General features: G+C 42.7%; 1 protein-coding gene across 1 annotated transcript in view; it reads left to right on the top strand.

Annotated features, from left to right (window-relative positions):
* ect2 (epithelial cell transforming 2) overlaps window positions 1–19,259 on the top strand; it is a 77,371-nt gene that overhangs the window by 42,857 nt on the left and 15,255 nt on the right. The window contains exons 14-18 of the mRNA XM_056277541.1: window positions 3,148–3,216; window positions 7,803–7,913; window positions 8,722–8,818; window positions 9,321–9,402; window positions 18,230–18,308. Coding sequence (XP_056133516.1) covers window positions 3,148–3,216; window positions 7,803–7,913; window positions 8,722–8,818; window positions 9,321–9,402; window positions 18,230–18,308 — 438 coding nt within the window. The remainder of the gene's footprint in view (window positions 1–3,147; window positions 3,217–7,802; window positions 7,914–8,721; window positions 8,819–9,320; window positions 9,403–18,229; window positions 18,309–19,259) is intronic.

The following is a 19,259-nucleotide window of genomic DNA, read 5'->3' as shown; positions in this document are numbered from 1 at the left end:
GATGAAGAACAGCCCTGAGTGAAACAAAGAGATTTGTTTGCTGCATGCTTAACCTCAAAAGTCAACCAAAATATCCAGAATTTATCTGTTGTTAGTTGCAAACTGCACTAGGCTATAAGCTGACTTGTTAATGGTAGTGGTGCTCGTGTCGATTTATACTAACAAGCACAGTGTTCAACTAGTAAAGTAAAATATTGGAAGACTTCCTAGCAGGGCTCTCGACGAACTTTTTTCACCACCGACTTGGAACCGGCCCAAATTGAACCGTCCCAAAGTCAGTGTAAACCGTCCCAATTTCTAAATGTTGTCTTTTTACTTTGTTTTTGTTGTCTATAGTGATTATTTGCATAAAAACTCACTATTCAATTGATTAGGAAATACATGATTGTATTTTTATTTAAATAATTGATTTGATGGAAAAAAAATCTTGACATTAGTAGTTTTATGTCTTATAAACTGCTTAGAGTTCATGTTCGGATGTTTAACAGCTTATAATTCCCACTCTAATAGATTTTATATCGCCTACATTGCCCCATTAAAGTCACCAGCTTTGATTTAGCTATAGCAGCTAACTGAACTGTAAAAGTCTGATGAGAAGAGTTTTATGCACTGCCAGGGTGGATAAACGTCGACCAGTTGGGCATTTCAGAGGTACGTGAACAAAACTGCTGGCATGTATCATCATGACAGTCAGGTCAAGATGGCGCCGAGAGCTCGACAGGGAGTGGTCAGGGCATTCTACCAGCAAACATATAAAGTTAACAGTTTGCTTAAGAGAACTACCGACACCTGACTGGCAGGTCCTTTCTAATGAAGAGTGTAGCTTTTAAATTTGACTTTTAAGTCGAGTTTCAGGAAGACGAAATGTAATGCTTATGCGAGTAAAAATTAATCAAGCCAAAACATTGCTTGCGGTTCTAAAAATATAGTAAGTCTTATTGCAGCAGTTCGGGAAGAAGCTAAATTCTGTGTCAACTTAATTTTTATGAAAAAAACAAAAACAAAACTGTGACACAGGGAAAGGATGGACATTTACCAAACCAAGATCTTTGTATGGAAGCAGGAATCCATGTTAGCCTTAATTAGACACAAACAGAAGCTACTCTACAACTTGTAAAGAGCCAAACCACAAGTACAGCTGAAAAAGATGAAGTAAAGCCCCTAAGTAATATTTTTGACAAGAAGTGTGTCGGCCCTGTGATGGCCTGGTGGCCTGTCCAGGGTGTCTCCCCACCTGCCGCCCAGTGACTGCTGGGATAGGCTCCTGCATCCCTGCAACCCTGACAGCAGAATAAGCGGTTTGGATAATGGATGGATATCTTTTTTATATTTCTGTGAAAACAGCAGCAAATTTTGCCTTCAAAAAACTGTGTTTATTCAAGTTTCTCGCCAAAAACTGCTTTCTGCTATGCTTACATTTTAGATAACATAATTAACATTTTCCTCATTAACAATGTATTATTTCACCACCTGTGACCCATCTGCTATTAATCAGAGCGTCTGACTGGTTAGCTAGCTAGTAGTAAGCAGTTGGCTAGGCTGTTTCAATCCAATGACTGATAAAAAAAATACATCCATTTAAATTTGTCCTACACACACACATACATGGAGCAGAGCAGAGAGACAGTGAACCAGGTGAAGTGAAGATAGTATTACTTGAGTTGACGACAGCTACACTCATTACATTACTGTAAGTGCAATAAAAGCTTCGCGTCACCCCCAAAGCAAATTCTCTCGTGTAACATTGATGCGTGAACTTGGCAGCAACGACACATAAAATAGAAAGTGTTACATAACATTGTATTCATAACATGAGGTATGGGCCAGGTTCAGATTGACTTGCTGTTCAGTTCAGATGCGGACAAAGGTCCCGACTTTGAGAAGCCCTGGCCTAGGAGATGGTTTTTGGATGGTTGCAGTCCAGGAGATGGCAATAAGCAGGTCAAAATTAAAGGTGGAAAAATACATGAAGGGCTTAAAAAATTACTAAAAAATTAAATTAGATAAAGGTGTAGGAGCCAAATGTCTCCTTATTGTTCATATTTGGTAATACTTAGTAATTTGAATATTTAGTGTTGATGTTTATGAGTTACACTCTGTGTCTTTATATTTTCATTATATTCGTATTTGGCCCTGTGATGGCCTGGTGGCCTGTCCAGGGTGTCTCCCCACCTGCCGCCCAATGACTGCTGGGATAGGCTCCAGCGACCCTGAGAGCAGGATAAGCAGTTTGGTTAATGGACGGAATGAATAAATTTGTCCTTATCTTAGACTCGGTGTTTGTAGGCCTACTCGGGTTTGATGAAGGCGATGCAGTGTCCTCTTGGTGCTCGGTCTGTGCTTTGTTTAACCAGAGCAACACATTTGCGAGGTCCTGCCAGCAAGCCGTTTGTGACTGAGGCGATAGATGGACCAGTACCACGGGTGCATTTCTTGTCTCACACTGAGTAGCCAGCCAGTGATGGTAACTATAGTAACAGCATGAGAAGACGTGCTCCATTGTAGTCGTGTCTTGATGCTGCTCAATAATCGAGGTAAGGAAATCACAGAAAGTTGAATCGGTTCATCCCACTAAGTGTTGTGTCCAGATGAACTGATTCAGCTTAATGTGATCCATTGTAGTCAGTGCTCAGTTCAGTTTGTCATTTGCTAAGTTTAAAATAAATGAATAAATAGATAAAAAAAGATAGATAAAATCTCTTTTGTTTCGGAAGCGTCCCAGGAAAAATCTGTTTGTCCCAAACGCATTTTCTATCATTCCCAGGATGCCGTTAGTTTCGAGCCCTGCTTTCTAGCTTGAAAGTGTATGCTTAGATATTTTCTCTAGACATACTCATCTGGACAGCTTGTAGGAATACTTTTTCTTTTTGTTGTAGCTGGACTTATCTTTCTTCTGTGTAGATCATATTGGTTAGCCAATTTCTATTCCGAAAAACTTCTTCGATCAAACTTTTGTTTCATTTTCGGCTCTCTGAATCACACTTAATTTACATCCCATAAAATGGAATTGGGAAAACCTCCAGTTTGATTGAATGAGGTGCAAACAGAGCTGTCACATAAGACGTACATGTTTGCGTGCTGTGTGGTAGTGTAATCTTTATTGTATATCTGGTGTTAATTTGGCAGTCTTTTCTTTTTCTGCATCAGGGCGATCTTGAGGACCTTCTCACAGACTGGTCAGAAGACAAGAGTGTTGGAGGCATCATCCTTAAATATGTGAGTACACTTCACAATTTCTAGTAGTATAAACAATTTCTTATGCCTTAGGGATTCAATAGTTTGTGATGTATAACATTTTTTTTTCCCTGTACACAATTGTCATTAAATTTGTTTCATTCACTGCCGCTCAGCAACCCCTGCTGGCATCTGCTAATAAGTATGCTTCCAAAAAATCTGAAATTAAACATAACACATTTAAAGTTGTGTAGTGTGTCCCCAACGGGAACCATTAGTATATTACTGGGTTTAGTACAGCACTAAAATAAAGTTTTAAGTGTGGGGAGACCTCCAGATGTAATATCCTGAGCATATGTAAATGGTGGACAAAGCGCCTTTTGTGGATCGAATGCTCTTGATATAATGAATAGCATCGCCAGTAGAATACCTTTCAACCAACTGTATTCTTCAACAGAGAGCAACTCCTGTATAATTTAGAATGAAATGTGAATATCTCATAACCTCGCCTGTTTTGCATAAACATCTGTACCCTTATGATTTTGTTGTCTCATTTATCTTTAAAACATTGCTGATGGATTGGTGACCTTTTTCTCAATTGAGATTTTTAGATTAAATGTGTACTAATGAGTGTAGTCTCGCGATACCAGACAATCGAAGATCTCTGCCTACGATTGTCTGGGGACTTGTAAATGACAGATAGTTGCTACAACAGTGGCGAGAACAGCCACTAATAAACCTACGCCGACTGCTTTGGAAATCTAGGACACGCCTTACCAGAAATGATGCTGTACCCCCATCCTCCTCCGTAGTGAAACATACAGCGAGTCACTTTGTAACATGGAGAGCTTATTAAAACATTGAAAATGGATGTCCTGAGCAACGTTAAGATTGATTTTGTGTTTAAACGATGAATATATTTTGCTGCAAACGTGACAAAAAAACAAACTTCGAAGGAGTGGCTATGGCTGAGCCATCCTATAATGCATGTGTTGCTGGTACAACGGTGTTTACAAGCACATGACTTCTGCATGTCACCGTCCCAATATGAAGGGTCGCCCTTAAGACTTTGGATTGGTTCTGCAGTGCAGGTTTTTTAAGTTTTTTTTTTAACTGTCATTGTTTCCACTCAGTTTTAACAACCAAAGCTGGGAGATTGTCCTCAGTCTCTAGTTGAGCGAAGCTTTTAGAGACTGACTTCTGAGTCTACAGCTGGGTTTAACCAACCAGTTTTTTTTAACACACACACACACACACATATATATATATATATATATATATATATATGTACAAACTATATAGTGTTTTTTTTCCTTTCGGAAACCGTCAATGGTGTTGATAAAAGTGCTCAACAAATGAGGAGCGAAATATCAATATTGATGTAGGAAAAAAAACTTAAAAACATTAGCAGCTGATGAGTACGCGGCGCATGAAACAAACTTGTACTGCCATGTATTAAAAGTTTTTTCCTACATTAATTTTGATATATATAATCAAGTTAGTCAAGTAAATTCTTTATGAGAAGTACAAGCCTGTTTCATGCCGTAAGCAATCAGCAGCTGTCAATAAAGCTACACGGGAAAGAACATGCCATTTATTGCCTCGTCATGTACATCACGTGCAAAACATCCAATGGGGAAGGGAGAGGTGCGACAGGTGATTTCACTGATTAGCAACCCTTCAGCCAAAGAGGAAGAATGTGTCAGTGAAATCACCTGGTGTGGAGTCGAGATGGAATGAAAACCTGGCACCTAACCATGGCACATGATTAGCCACCGCTGACGTAGTGACTATCTCAGAGTTGATCAAGTGATGGGTTTTGCCTAGTATACCAATACTCTTGGCTAATTTTGTGGTTATGGACCTTGTATGCGGTTTCCAAGATAAGGATTCATCAAGAAGAATGCCAAGGAATCGCGTAGCACACACATTAGTTATGGGGATGTTATCAATTACAATTTTAGATGAGGCGTTAAAAATCCCTATTTAAGGCCGAAAAAGATGAAGCTTGTTTTTTTTAATGTTAAGTGATAGTTTGTTGGACTTAAACCAAATAGACAGCTTATTAAGTTCTACATTTAACACTTTAATGATGATGTCAAGATTTGTATGTGAATAGAAGACACTTGTGTCATCTGCAAATAAAATTTTAGACAGCTTGTCTGAAACATTAGGGCGGTCATAAAAATAATAAGGCCCCAAGAATTGAGCCTTGTTGTACACCACAGAGTATGGGAAGAAATTGGTTCCATTATAGGACACAAACTCTTGTCTAACTTTAAGGTAACTGGTGAAACAGAGGAGTGTATTGTTTCTAACTCCAAGATGTGAAAGCTTCTGAAGAAGAATATGGTAATTGACTGTGTCAAATGCTTTAGATATGTTTAAAAAAAAAACAACACTGCTTATAGTGTTTTCCTTTCTATCTCTCGCTTTGTATATTTTATTAATTAGATGAGTAAGTGCCATACATTATTTTAAGACTATTGAGTCTTAAAGCGAGTTTATGTAACTTAAGCTGAACTGAGGCCCCAAGTTCCCTTCCTTTCTCAAGATTCTCTTGAGCTTCTGCTTAGTCACTTTAGTGATGTCACCATTAGGCAAACTGACGGGGAATTGAATCCTCATTGCAGCGCTATGCAAGTGCTGCAATGATGGCTATCCTCATCTTATTGTGGCATTTATTACTTTCTCTTTTGACCCGTTGTCTTTCCTCTGATCTAACTATTCTTTACAGTCGAAGAGTCTGCCAAAACTGATTTTTCTGAAGCTTTGCCTGACATTTTTGCCTTTGCTTTGTCTTCTGTCCTGTCTTCTGCAATGTAGCTTTACTTCCTGTTCTGTGTTGACGTCACTTCCAGTGCGGCAATAATTTCAGCTTTAATTTCCCTCAACTGGTCGTACAAGACCAATTAAGTATATATTGGCAAAATCCCTGAGTCTATTGAATGGAAGATGGGTGTGTTTTATTGCTGGTAAATTTGATTTTTTATTTGTATGAGAAAGAATGTGCTATTTTTTTCATTTAAAAGTTACATGGACTTACTTTTTAACACATGCTAGTTGGTGGATGAGTTCATCAATACGTAATTTTTAGGGTTCCCGCAAGCCTGGAAAAGTCATGACGAGGTTATGAAAAAGTAGTTTTAAAAAGTTTGTAATAGTCAGAATTTATTTTCAAAGTTTGCTTCTGGTTCAGCAAAGAGTTTTGTGTCCAACCAGTGAGCTTGTAATTTGTCCATTTTTCTGTGAACATATAGTGACAAAATTCCACATTTTCTGACGCCCCAAGTTCCCTCCTCTCCCAAGATTCTCTAGAGCCTCTGCTCAGTCACTTTAATGATGTCACCATATGTAACATCACTGAGGTCATGGCCTGGATAAAGTTTTAAAGAGCCACTTTGGGGCTTGAGTGAAAACAGCAATTGACTTAAAAACTAGAAAAATATTGGTGTTTGAATAATATTTCAATGTTTAAATAAATCATGAAGTAGCCATGGAGAAATCACAGAATTTGACTGCCAAAAATGTGAGGGGGAACATGCCTTTAATCCCTGGTATTATGCAGTCTATATCCACATTTAATAATCAGAATAAAATGGGTGGCGTGGTGGTCTATTCTATTGCCTACCAACACGGGGATTGCCAGTTTGAATCCCCGTGTTGTAGCCGGCTTGGTCAGGTGTCTCTACAGACACAATTTGCCATGTCTGTGGGTGGGAAGCTGGGTGTGGGTATGTGTCCTGGTCGCTGCAGTAGCGCCTCCTCTGGTCGGTCGCGGGGGAGGGAGAACTGGGGGGAATAGCGTGATCCTCCCATGCGCTACATCCCTCTGGCAAAACTCCTCACTGTCAGGTGAGAAGACGTGGCAGGCGACTCCACGTGTATCGGAGGAGGCATGTGGTAGTCTGCAGCCCTCCCCGGATCGGCAGAGGGGGTGGGGAAGAGATGGGGATGGCTCGGAAGAGTGGGGTAATTGGCCAGATACAATTGGAGAGAAAAGGGGGGGGGGTAAAAAAAATCAGAATAAGGAAAAATGCATATTAACCCAAGTTGTAAAAGCACAAGAAGCGCATTATGAGTGGAATATGATCACCTCTGCCAGACAGCATCTGGCGTTAGTCTAGCTTGCATTGGGCCAGAAACGGACATTGCATTGGTAGTAAAGTACTATGATCGGTAGAACAGCCACAAACGACCATGTATCCAGTAGTTAAAGGGTAATTCTGGTATTCTTTAACCTGGGCCCTCTTTTCCCATCATTTGCTGTCTAAATGACTAATAGGGACAGAATTTGTTTTGGAATTAGCTCAGTACTGAGTGAGAACACTTCAGCTGGCGGGCACGAAACGGGCTGGAATGTAATCTGCTGGGGCAAGTGTGCCCATCAAAGTAAGTCCACTAAAAGTGCTTGTTTTTGCCACCGACAGGCTGAGATTATTATAAGTCTCTGACAATATTACAGAAAGGATCTGATACATACAGGCGGAACATATATGTCTGAGTGGGGAGGATGGGCACCCTGCACCCACCTACTCAAGTTACGAGTGCAGCAAAGAAATACAGAAAAAAACAACTGCAGAAGAATCCCCACCATGTGACATTCTGCTCTGTTCCTCTGCTTCCAGTCAAAAGATCTGGTGAAGGCCTACCCGCCCTTCGTCAACTTCTTCGAAATGAGTAAGGAGACCATTGTGAGGTGTGAGAAACAAAAGCCACGCTTCCACGCTTTTCTCAAGGTAGTGTGTGTGCGTGTGTGTGTGTGTGTGTGAGCGAGAGAAACGGTGATCTTTTTGTTGCAAATGCATTGACAATTGGCACAGTTGGCATTTGTCCTTCTAAATGTGGAAGTGTTACCAAGGCATCAGAATAATGTTCTGGGGCATCCAGGTAGCGTAGCAGGCTATTCTGTTGTCTACCAACATGGGGATCGCCGGTTCGAATCCCCGTGTTCCCTCTGACTTGGTTTGGCGTCCTTACAGACACAATTGGCCATGTCTGCAGGTGGAAAGCCGGATGTGAGTGTGTGTAGTGGTCACTGCGCTAGCGCCTCCTCTGGTCGGTCAGAGGGGGTGGAGCAGTGACCGGGATGGCTCAGAAGAGAGGGGTAATTGGCCAAGTACAATTGGGGTGAAAAGGGGGGAATATAATACTAATGATAATGTTCTAATTAAACTACCTCAATGCTTTACTTTTTCAAAATTGCTGCACTGACCAATTCCCCTTTTTTCGATTTTTGTCAAAGTGGCTTTAAGGGATCGTACCCAGACCAATCAGTTTTGTTTTCTAGAGAAGTGGCAGAACTGACAGAATTACTAGCCAGAGCTAACTTTTATTAACTTTTAGCCAGTTATCAATGGTCATTTGAAGACTTGATTATAGTATCATCTGATGTGTAGTGTCAGCAGGTTGACACTTCACTGTGTATGTTATCTATGATCTCTGTTCCTCTTTTCCTACACCTTTTCATCTCTCTTACTCATGCTAGTTAGCATTGTTGTTCCCTGACAAACCCCCCCCCCCTTTTTTTTTCCTGTATATCTATAGATAAACCAATCCAAACCCGAGTGTGGCAGACAGACACTAGTGGAGCTGCTCATCAGACCTGTACAGAGACTGCCCAGTGTGGCCCTTTTACTCAACGGTAACACACACTATCAACACTGTTTAACATGACCTCCAACAAATGCACTTCTTAATTGTGGAGCCTCTGCTTTTGAGGAGGCGGAGGTGCGCACAAATAGCCATTAACCTTGTGCACACCAATGCACAAACAGACCTGACATATCAAAATAAATGAGCATCTTATGTGTGCTTATTTCTGTCTTCCCTCTCACCCTCCATCGCTCTCCTTATCCTCTTCTCATCCTGCTTCCTGTCTTCCTTCTTTGCTCCCTCCATTTTCTAATACCTCCCTCCCGCGTTACGTCTCCTTTGCCTCTCAACTGCATTTTTCACTCTTCTTCCTGCTCTGTTCCTCATGCCTCTCCTCCATCCCGATTTTCAATGACTTTCTGCTTACCTCTTCCTTATGTCTTAATTCCTCATTTTCCACCTTCTCCTGCATAATTTTTATCCATTCCTCACTATTTCTTATCCATTTATTATGTGGTGTAACCTCTTGTCTCCTCCTCCTGTGATTATAGACATAAAAAAGCACACCTCCGATGACAACCCAGATAAGATGACTCTGGAGAAGGCAATCGAGTCTCTGAAAGAAGTCATGACGTAAGTTGGCTAGGCCTCGCTTCTCTTCAGCTATGTGCTGCACCATTAAAATTAAACTGTTTGCCACCTGACTCTCCACATTATTCTGAGTGGAATAAAATGCTTGGCTTTTCTCACTAAGTGAGTGAATGTCATGTTCAATCTAAAAATCGTATTTTCCTCATAGAGTGGAAATCACTGCCAGCAGTGTGTGACATTTTCCCTCATTTCCCATTGCGTTTTTACTTATATCAGGGAATGTTCTAGAATCGAATGTCAGCCACCTTGAAACAAGGGAGATCCAGACAGATTACTTCACTCTTATAAAAAGATGAATTTCGTTTCCAAAAGTTTTATTATTATTAATATTATTAATTTAGATAGCAAGAGATAAAGGGAAGGTTTATAAGATGGTAGTGAGACCAGCTATGTTATTTGGTTTGGAGGCAGTGTCACTGATGAAAAGACGGGAGGTGGCACTGGAGGTGGCAGAGTTGAATGAAGATGCTAAGATTTTCATTGGGAGTGACGAAGAAGGATAGGATTAAGAACGAGTATACTAGAGGAACAGCTCAGGTTGGACGGTTTGGAGACAAAGCAAGAGAGGCAAGATTGAGATGGTTTGGACATGTGTGGAGGAGAGATGCTGGGTATATTGGGAGAAGGATGCTGAAGGTGGCGCTGCCAGGGAAGTGGAAAAGAGGAAGGCCAAAGAGGAGGTTTATGGATGTGGTGAGGGAGGACATGCAGGTGGCCGGTGTGACAGAGGAAGATGCAGGGGACAGGCAGGGATGGAAACGGATGGTCTGCTGTGGCGACCCCTAACGGGAGCAGCTGAAAGTAGCAGTAGTAGTAGTAGATTAATTTGGATTGCACTTGACTATGATAATTGATGTCTCATCATATTGCCAGATAATTTTGTTTTGATTGCCCCCCTTCAAAAACAAACATTTTGGCAGGGGTCTAGGCAGCCCATGTGATGTAGGTGACGCATGAAGTCCACTGTGTTAGACCAATACAATATGAGGCAAGTTGAAAGGTGACATGCTGGCGATAGCAAGCTAAACTCTTTGGGTAGAATTGTGAGAAGCTGGGTGGAGTTGTTGCAGTATAACACTAGTAAGGGTGGGTATTGTTAAGTTTTTAACGGTACTACTACTCTTACCGATACTGCTTATCGATCTGGTACTTTAACAGTACTCTTATCGAGAAAAAACAAAACAAATTAAGAATAGAATTAACATTGCTTTATTTTGTCCTATCTGGACAGAGTGTTACTTTTAGTCATCAACCTACACTCACCGGCCACTGTATTAGGTACACCTTGCTAGTACCGGGTTGGACCCCCTTTTGCCCCTAGAACTGCCTTAATCCTTCGTGGCATAGATTCAACAAGGTACTGGAAACATTCCTCAGAGAGTTTGGTCCATATTGACATGATAGCATCATGCAGTTGCTGCAGATTTATCGGCTGCACATCCATGATGCGAATCTCCCGGTCCACCACATCCCAAAGGTGCTCTATTGGATTGAGATCTGGTGACTGTGGAGGCCATTTGAGTACAGTGAACTCATTGTCATGTTCAAGAAACCAGTCTGAGATGATTCGAGCTTTATGACATGGCGCGTTATCCTGCTGGAAGTAGCCATCAGAAGATGGGAACACTGTGGTCATAAAGGGATGGACATGGTCAGCAACAATACTCAGGTAGGCTGTGGTGTTGACACGATGCTCAATTGGTACTAAGGGGCCCAAAGTGTGCCAAGAAAATATCCCCCACACCATTACACCACCACCACCAGCCTGAACCGTTGATACAAGGCAAGATGGATCCATTCTTTCATGTTGTTGATGCCAAATTCTGACCCTACCATCCGAATGTCCCAGCAGAAATCGAGACTCATCAGACCAGGCAACGTTTTTCCAATCTTCTATTGTCCAATTTTGGTGAGCCTGTGCGAATTGTAGCCTCAGTTTCCTGTTCTTAGCTGACAGGAGTGGCACCCGGTGTGGTCTTCTGCTGCTGTAGCCCATCTGCCTCAAGGTTCGACGTGTTGTGCGTTCAGAGATGCTCTTCTGCATACCTCGGTTGTAATGAGTGGTTATTTGAGTTACTGTTGCCTTTCTATCAGCTCGAACCAGTCTGGCCATTCTCCTCTGACCTCTGGCATCAACAAGGCATTTTCGCCCACAGAACTGCCGCTCACTGGATATTTTCTCTTTTTCGGACCATTCTCTGTAAACCCTAGAGATGGTTGTGTGTGAAAATCCCAGTAGATCAGCAGTTTCTGAAATACTCAGACCAGCCCGTCTGGCACCAACAACCATGCCACGTTCAAAGTCACTTAAATCACCTTTCTTCCCCATTCTGATGCTCGGTTTGAACTGCAGCAGATCGTCTTGACCATGTCTACATGCCTAAATGCATTGAGTTGCTGCCATGTGATTGGCTGATTAGAAATTTGCGTTAACGAGCAGTTGGACGGGTGTGCCTAATAAAGTGGCCGGTGAGTTTATATGTGTGTATAATTTAGGTAGCTCTGTGTGGGCTGTAGGCTGCTAGCATACATAACACACCTGAGGTGGATGGGGCAACGAGAGATGAACTACAAGCTAGGCAGTCGTAAAGTGCATTTCTCCCCCTGTATTTGATGCGCTTTTGCTAGATGTTTGGAACGATTGCTTGTGTTTCTGCCCTTGCATGCAAAAGACTTGTTGCACTTGTGGCAACGAGTGTTGTCAGCATCGACTCCAGTGACGTATAACCACACTTTTGACCTTTTAGTTCTCTCTCCGCCATTGTCACCAAGAGCAGGCTGTGTGTGTGTGTGTGTGTGTGTGTGTGTGTGTGTGTGTGTGTGTGTGTGTGTGTGTGTGTGTGTGTGTGTGTGTGTGTGTGTGTGTGCGCGTGCTTCTGAGAGAGGGGAAGGGAGCTGGCCCCGCCCCTCCACTCGCACATAGCGCAGGCTCTGAGAGAGAGATCTCGCTTCTGGATTGGGAATAGCAAAAAAATGCATCATAGATGAATGTCTTAATCATATTGCAAATTAGAAACGGAGTTGGTGAGATAAAAGGTGCAAGATAGTTTCTGTAGCCTAAATAAATAGGAAATTTGATTTCTTAATTTCTCCAGTACCGCTTACGAGCTTATTAGTACTACGGTCTTTAATAATTTAGCGCCGGTGCCCGTTGAATACCGGGTTTCGGTATCCATCCCTGAACACTAGTGCTTGCTTTTTCTTCAAAGCTTCTTTGAGGATGTTTTCCACTGATTATCAGTCTCAGTTTAAATGTTATGCCTTTGTATGAGCAACAAAATGAAATAGAGCTCGAGCTGTACCGGATATTTTAACGCTTCATTCATAACATAATTTTGACATTCAAGATTCCAAATCAACCTATGCTGCGCCGCCCCCCCCCCGCATGTCTGTTAATTCTGTTTAAACCAATGGGTTATTTAATTAATTAATCAATTAATTAATCAAACAACCCCCCCCCCCAATTGTACCCAGCCAATTACCCCACTCTTCCAAGTCGTCTCAGGTCCACCCCCTCTGCTGATCTGGGAAGGGCTGCGGACTACCACATGCCTCCTCCAATACACGTGGAGTCGCTAGCTGCTTCTTTTCATCTGACATTGAGGAGTTTCGGCAGAGGGATGTAGCACATGGGAGGATCGCGTTATTCCCCCCAGTTCCCCCCCCCCCCCGAACAAGCACCCTCCCCCCCCGAACAAGCACCCCAATCGACCAGAGGAGGCGCTAGTGCCGCGACCAGGACACACCCACATCCGGCTTCCCACCCACAGACACGGCCAATTGTGTCTGTAGGGACGCCCGACCAAGACGGAGGTAACACGGGGATTCAAATCGTCAATCCCCGTGTTGGTAGGTAACGGAATAGACCGCTATGCTACCCGGATGCCCGCCCCCAGTGGGGCATTTTTGCACAGTTCTAGATATTAAGGGTGGGAATCTCTAGACACCTGCGATTATAAAACGATTATTGATGCATAAACATTTTTTATTTCTACTACTACTACTACTACTACTACTACTACTACTTTCGGCTGCTCCCGTTAGGGGTCGCCACAGCGGATCATCCGTTTCCATTTCTTCCTATCTTCTGCGTCTTCCTCTGTCACACCAGCCACCTGCATGTCTTCCCTCACCACATCCATAAACCTCCTCTTTGGCCTTCCTCTTTTCCTCTTCCCTGGCAGCTCCATATTCAGCATCCTTCTCCCAATATACTCAGCATCTCTCCTCCACACATGTCCAAGCCATCTCAATCTTGCCTCTCTTGCTTTGTCTCCAAACCGTCCAACCTGAGCGGTCCCTCTAATATAATCGTTCCTAATCCTGTCCTTCTTCGTTACTACCAGTGAAAATCTTAGCATCTTCAACTCTGCCACCTCCAGCTCCGCCTCCTGTCTTTTCGTCAGTGCCACTGTCTCCAAACCATATAACATAGCTGGTCTCACAACCATCTTGTAAACTTTCCCTTTAACTCTTGCTGATACCCTTCTGTCGCAAATCACTCCTGACACACTTCTCCACCCACTCCAACCTGCCTGCACTCTCTTTTTCACCTCTCTACTGCACTCCCCGTTACTTTGGACAGTTGACCCCAAGTATTTAAACTCAAATGCCTTTGTCACCTCCACTCCTTGCATCCTGACCATTCCACTGTCCTCTCTCTCATTCACGCATAGGTATTCCGTCTTGCTCCTACTGACTTTCATTCCTCTTCTCTCCAGTGCATACCTCCACCTCTCCAGGCTCTCCTCAACCTGCACCCTACTCTCGCTACAGATCACAATGTCATCCGCGAACATCATCGTCCATGGAGACTCCTGCCTGATCTTGTCCGTCAACCTGTCCATCACCATTGCAAACAAGAAAAGGGCTAAGAGCCGATCCTTGATGTAATCCCACCTCCACCTTGAACCCATCTGTCATTCCAACCGCACACCTCACCATTGTCACACTTCCCTCATACATATCCTGCACCACTCCTACATACTTCTCTTCAACTCCTGACTTCCTCATACAATACCAAACCTCCTCTCTCGGCACTCGGTCATAAGCTTTCTCTAAATCTACAAAGACACAATGAAACTCTTTCTGGCCTTCTCTATACTTCTCAATCAACATTCTCAAAGCAAACATCGCATCTGTGGTGCTCTTTCGTGGCATGAAACCATACTGCTGCTCGCTGATCGTCACCTCTCCTCTTAACCTAGCTTCTATTACTCTTTCCCAAATCTTCATGCTGTGGCTGATCAACTTTATACCTCTGTAGTTGTTACAGTTCTGCACATCGCCCTTGTTCTTGAAAATCGGTACCAGTATGCTTCTTCTCCACTCCTCAGGCATCCTCTCACTTTCCAGGATTGTGTTAAACAATCTAGTTAAAAACTCCACTGCCATCTCTCCTAAACATCTCCATGCCTCCACAGGTATGTCATCAGGACCAACTGCCTTTCCACTCTTCATCCTCTCCATAGCTGCCCTCACTTCCTCCTTGCTAATCCGCTGAACTTCCTGATTCACTATCCCTACATCATCCAACCTTCTCTCTCTCTCATTTTCTTCATTCATCAGCCCCTCAAAGTATTCCTTCCACCTTCTTAGCACACTCTCCTCGCTTGTCAGCACATTTCCATCTCTATCCTTGATCGCCCTAACTTGCTGCACATCCTTTGCAGCTTGGTCCCTCTGTCTAGCCAATCGGTACAAGTCCTTTTCTCCTTCCTTAGTGTCTAATCTGTCATACAACTCACCATACGCCTTTTCCTTTGCCTTTGCCACCTCTCTCTTTGCTTTACGCTGCATCTCCTTGTACTCCTGTCTACTTTCTTCATCTCTCTGACTATCCCACTTCTTCTTTGCCAACCTTTTCCTCTGTATAATTTGCTGTACTTCCTCATTCCACCACCAAGTCTCCTTGTCTTCCTTCCTCTGTCCTGATGACACACTAAGTACCTTCCTAGCTGTCTCCCTCACTATTTCTGCAGTGGTTTTCCAGCCATCTGGCAACTCTTCACTACCACCCAGTGCCTGTCTTAACTCCTGCCTGAACTCCACACAACAGTCTTCCTTCTTCAACTTCCACCATTTGATCTTCGGCTGTGTCTTCACTCGCTTCCTCTTCTTGGTCTCCAAAGTCATCCTACAGACCACCATCCGATGCTGCCTAGCTACGCTCTCCCCTGTCACCACATTGCAGTCTCCAATCCCTTTTAGATGGTGCCTTCTACATAAGATATAGTCCACCTGTGTGCACTTTCCTCCACTCTTGTACGTCACCCTGTGTTCCTCCCTCTTCTTGAAATATGTATTCACCACAGCCATTTCCATCCTTTTCGCAAAATCAACCACCATCTGTCCTTCCACATTTCTCTTCTTGACTCCATACCTTCCCATCACCTCCTCATCACCTCTGTTCCCTTCACCAACATGTCCATTGAAGTCCGCTCCAATCACCCCTCTCTCCTCCTTGGGTACCCTCTCCACCATGTCGTCCAACTCATTCCAGAATTCTTCTTTTTCATCCATCTCACACCCAACTTGCGGGGCATATGTGCTGATAACATTCAGCAATAAACCTTCAATTTCCAGCTTCATACTCATCACTCTGTCTGACACTCTCTTCACCTCCAGCACGCTCTTGACATACTCTTCCTTCAGAATTACCCCTACCCCATTTCTCCTCCCATTCACACCATGGTAGAAGAGTTTGAACCCACCTCCGATACTCCTGGCCTTACTCCCCTTCCACCTGGTCTCTTGCACACACAGTATGCCTACCTTTCTTCTTTCCATCATGTCAGCCAGCTCTCTCCCTTTACCAGTCATAGTGCCAACATTCAAAGTTCCAACTCTCACCTCCACATGCCTACCCTTCCTCCTCTCTAGCTGCCTCTGGACATGCTTTCCCCCTCTCCTTCTCCTTCGCCCAACAGTAGCATAGTTTCCACCGACACCCTGCTGGTTAACAGTACCGGTGGCGGTCGTTGGTAACCCGGGCCTCGACCGATCCGGTATGTAAGTCTTATTTATGATCCGCATATTTGATTTGGCAAAGATTTTACGCCGGATGCCCTTCCTGACGCAACCCTCCCCATTTGTCCGGGCTTGGGACCGGCACTAAGGATGTACTGGCTTGTGCATTTCTCTACATGATTTATTTTTTCTCACTGTGTGACTACTTGTTACTTTTAAAACAAACACAGCATATTTGTAATGATCCATAATTAAAATAAACAGATGCATTTACTTCCATTATCTATTATCATCTCTTATTATCTATTATCATCTCTTATTATCTCTTATTATCTATTATTACAAGAGATGTGTCAAATGAAAGGTCACATTTCCCAGCACTGCAAAGAACCAACAAGAAAGAAACACAAGTGTGCCTGTAGCAGCATCCTTGTTGTAAATTAACACGGGCTCCAGCAAGACTTCAGCAATCACTTGATAATGTAAAAAGCTGCTCTGATTCACAAATAAGTAATAAAGACTTCAACCGAAATCCTCCTCAGACAAAAAACAAAAAACATTTGCTGTATATTAAAATCAAAAACAGCTTTCATACAAAATAACATAGAATTCTGTACCAGCTCTCGTACAAAACTAATGTTTTCTGCGCAATGTGTGGTAAAACAATAAATAATGGAGAAAATGCAAATAATAGGCCACAATGAAATCATGAAAGTGCAACATAGCAAATGTGCACAGCTGGTGAACGCTGAGTAAAAAGACATTTCATAAAAGTGAGAGAACCCACGTTCCTATGAGGCATAGTATGTGTCTCACACTAGACCTCAAACACACGGCATTATGATGACGTTTAAGTGCAAGATTTGGGCAAAAAAAGATGGGTTAAAAAATGGAAATGAAGAAATGGCTTGATATCAAAGTAAACCCCAAAGCATTGGTGATAAATAGTGACGGTAGCCAGGTTGACTAGACACTTTTCTATAGAATGAGCACAGAGATTTAATATACAATTCTCCAAATCCATGATTTGATTTAACTTTCGATTTTTAAGGTCATGATTCGATTTTCGATGTAAAAAATTTTTTCCCCTAGCACTGACGGCTATGCCATTGTTAGACTATCGAGTCTTTATTTATAAAGAAAAACAGATAATTGGTCTTATGCCCTGACGACTGTCATTTATATTTTCAAATTCTTCTTTTAAAGGCTCCATGATATCAAGTGTGATTTAACCACTATATATATATATATATATATATATATATATATATATATATATATATATATATATATATATATATATATATATATATATATATATATATATATATATAATGTGCCACACTAAGGCTGTATGGTCAAATTAAAATAATTATTTAAATAGATACAGTAACAACAGTGTAACAACAGTAACTTATTTTACCAGTCAATTGGGCACAAAGTAGTTTTTCTGTCAACGACGTGTTTGTTGTTGACACGGGGAAGGCAAAATGTTGCCACACCAGTGACTTCAGGGAAGCAGGAGGATTTCCCAGTTCTGTTGTTTCTCTGCCATGGCGGCTCAAAAAGCACAGCTGTAGGCTACCAGTAAGCTACACTGTGCCGGCTTTGAAGACCCCCCCCCCCCCCCGATGCACGCCAGACACACGCAAGTGGGGGGGGGGGGGGTTCGAGAAAAAAAAGTACCGGGAGAATCGCCGATCCAGCTTTTGATTTCTAAGGTCAAAATCGAAAGCTCATTTCGATTGATTGTCAAGTTAGAATCGAAATTGTGACACCCCTGTTAAATGTTAGCAATGTGGTTCTTATCTGTTTGTCCCCCCCCTCCCCCCCAATCCAGTCACATCAACGAGGACAAGAGGAAGACGGAAGGCCAGAAGCAGATCTTTGATGTGGTTTATGAGGTCGATGGCTGTCCTGTAAGTTACATCCTGGTTTGTTTGTTTTGTCTCCTCTGTTGACCAGCACACCTCGTCTGACACAAGTGTAGAGCAGCAATCACAGAAGAAGTCCTTAAAGGCGCCAGGCATACTGCGCTAGTTGTCAACGCGAGCTCTTTACCCCGTGACTTTGTAACCATGGGAAACCTTGCGAGGAAAAGAAGCTGAACAAGTTTCCCCTTCAAACACACTGCCCTTCTAAGTGCAGCACTCCCACCATTTGTGAGGCACGTCATTTATGCGCTATCATAGAAAGTCACGAGAGGGTGCGCTTTACCGCTTCCACTTGTCTCAACAACCGCCATTCCCAAGTGACCGTCCTCTTGGACTGTCTAATGCTCGGCCGGTTCACTCAGTTCAAAATGAAAACCGAAGCCATGTTTCAGGCGTCGGAGATCAACACTTCATTTTCAAATATGAACGGAATGTAGGAATCTTAGGTTGACGAAGGATTTTTTTCTTTTCTTTTTTTTTTTCGCAAATACATACCTTGTATAAAACAAAAACAAAATTTCATAGAATCCCGCCTCTCCCAATTTGGCAAACATGACCGTTGTCTTCCAAATAACAAGCAACATTTTGCATCTCTCCTAATTAAAAAAAAAATTCACCTTTCTTACTTAACTGAACTCTGGTGCCCGTCTCATGCTGAACAATATGGTAAAAACCTGCTTTCTCTGCTGCTAGTTCAGTCTGTCTCCCCTTCAGCTGGGTTCAGTGTACTTGGGGAATGAATGGTACCTGCTACAACTTATCACTGTGGGGTTTCTAGGCTGTGGGTGGCAAGTAAATACTGAAGTGCTTTTAAGAAGACTTTCCCCCCCAATTTTTCATGTATACTATATGGTTGAAACAGAACATTTGGGTGGGACACATCAAAAATCCATCTAGGAGAAAAAAGAAAAAATTCGCCCGACCTCTTTTCTCAAA

This window comes from Lampris incognitus, chromosome 3 (assembly GCF_029633865.1).
Source record: "Lampris incognitus isolate fLamInc1 chromosome 3, fLamInc1.hap2, whole genome shotgun sequence".
Classification (NCBI taxonomy): Eukaryota; Metazoa; Chordata; class Actinopteri; order Lampriformes; family Lampridae; genus Lampris; species Lampris incognitus.
This window is presented reverse-complemented; position numbering and strand designations above follow the sequence as displayed.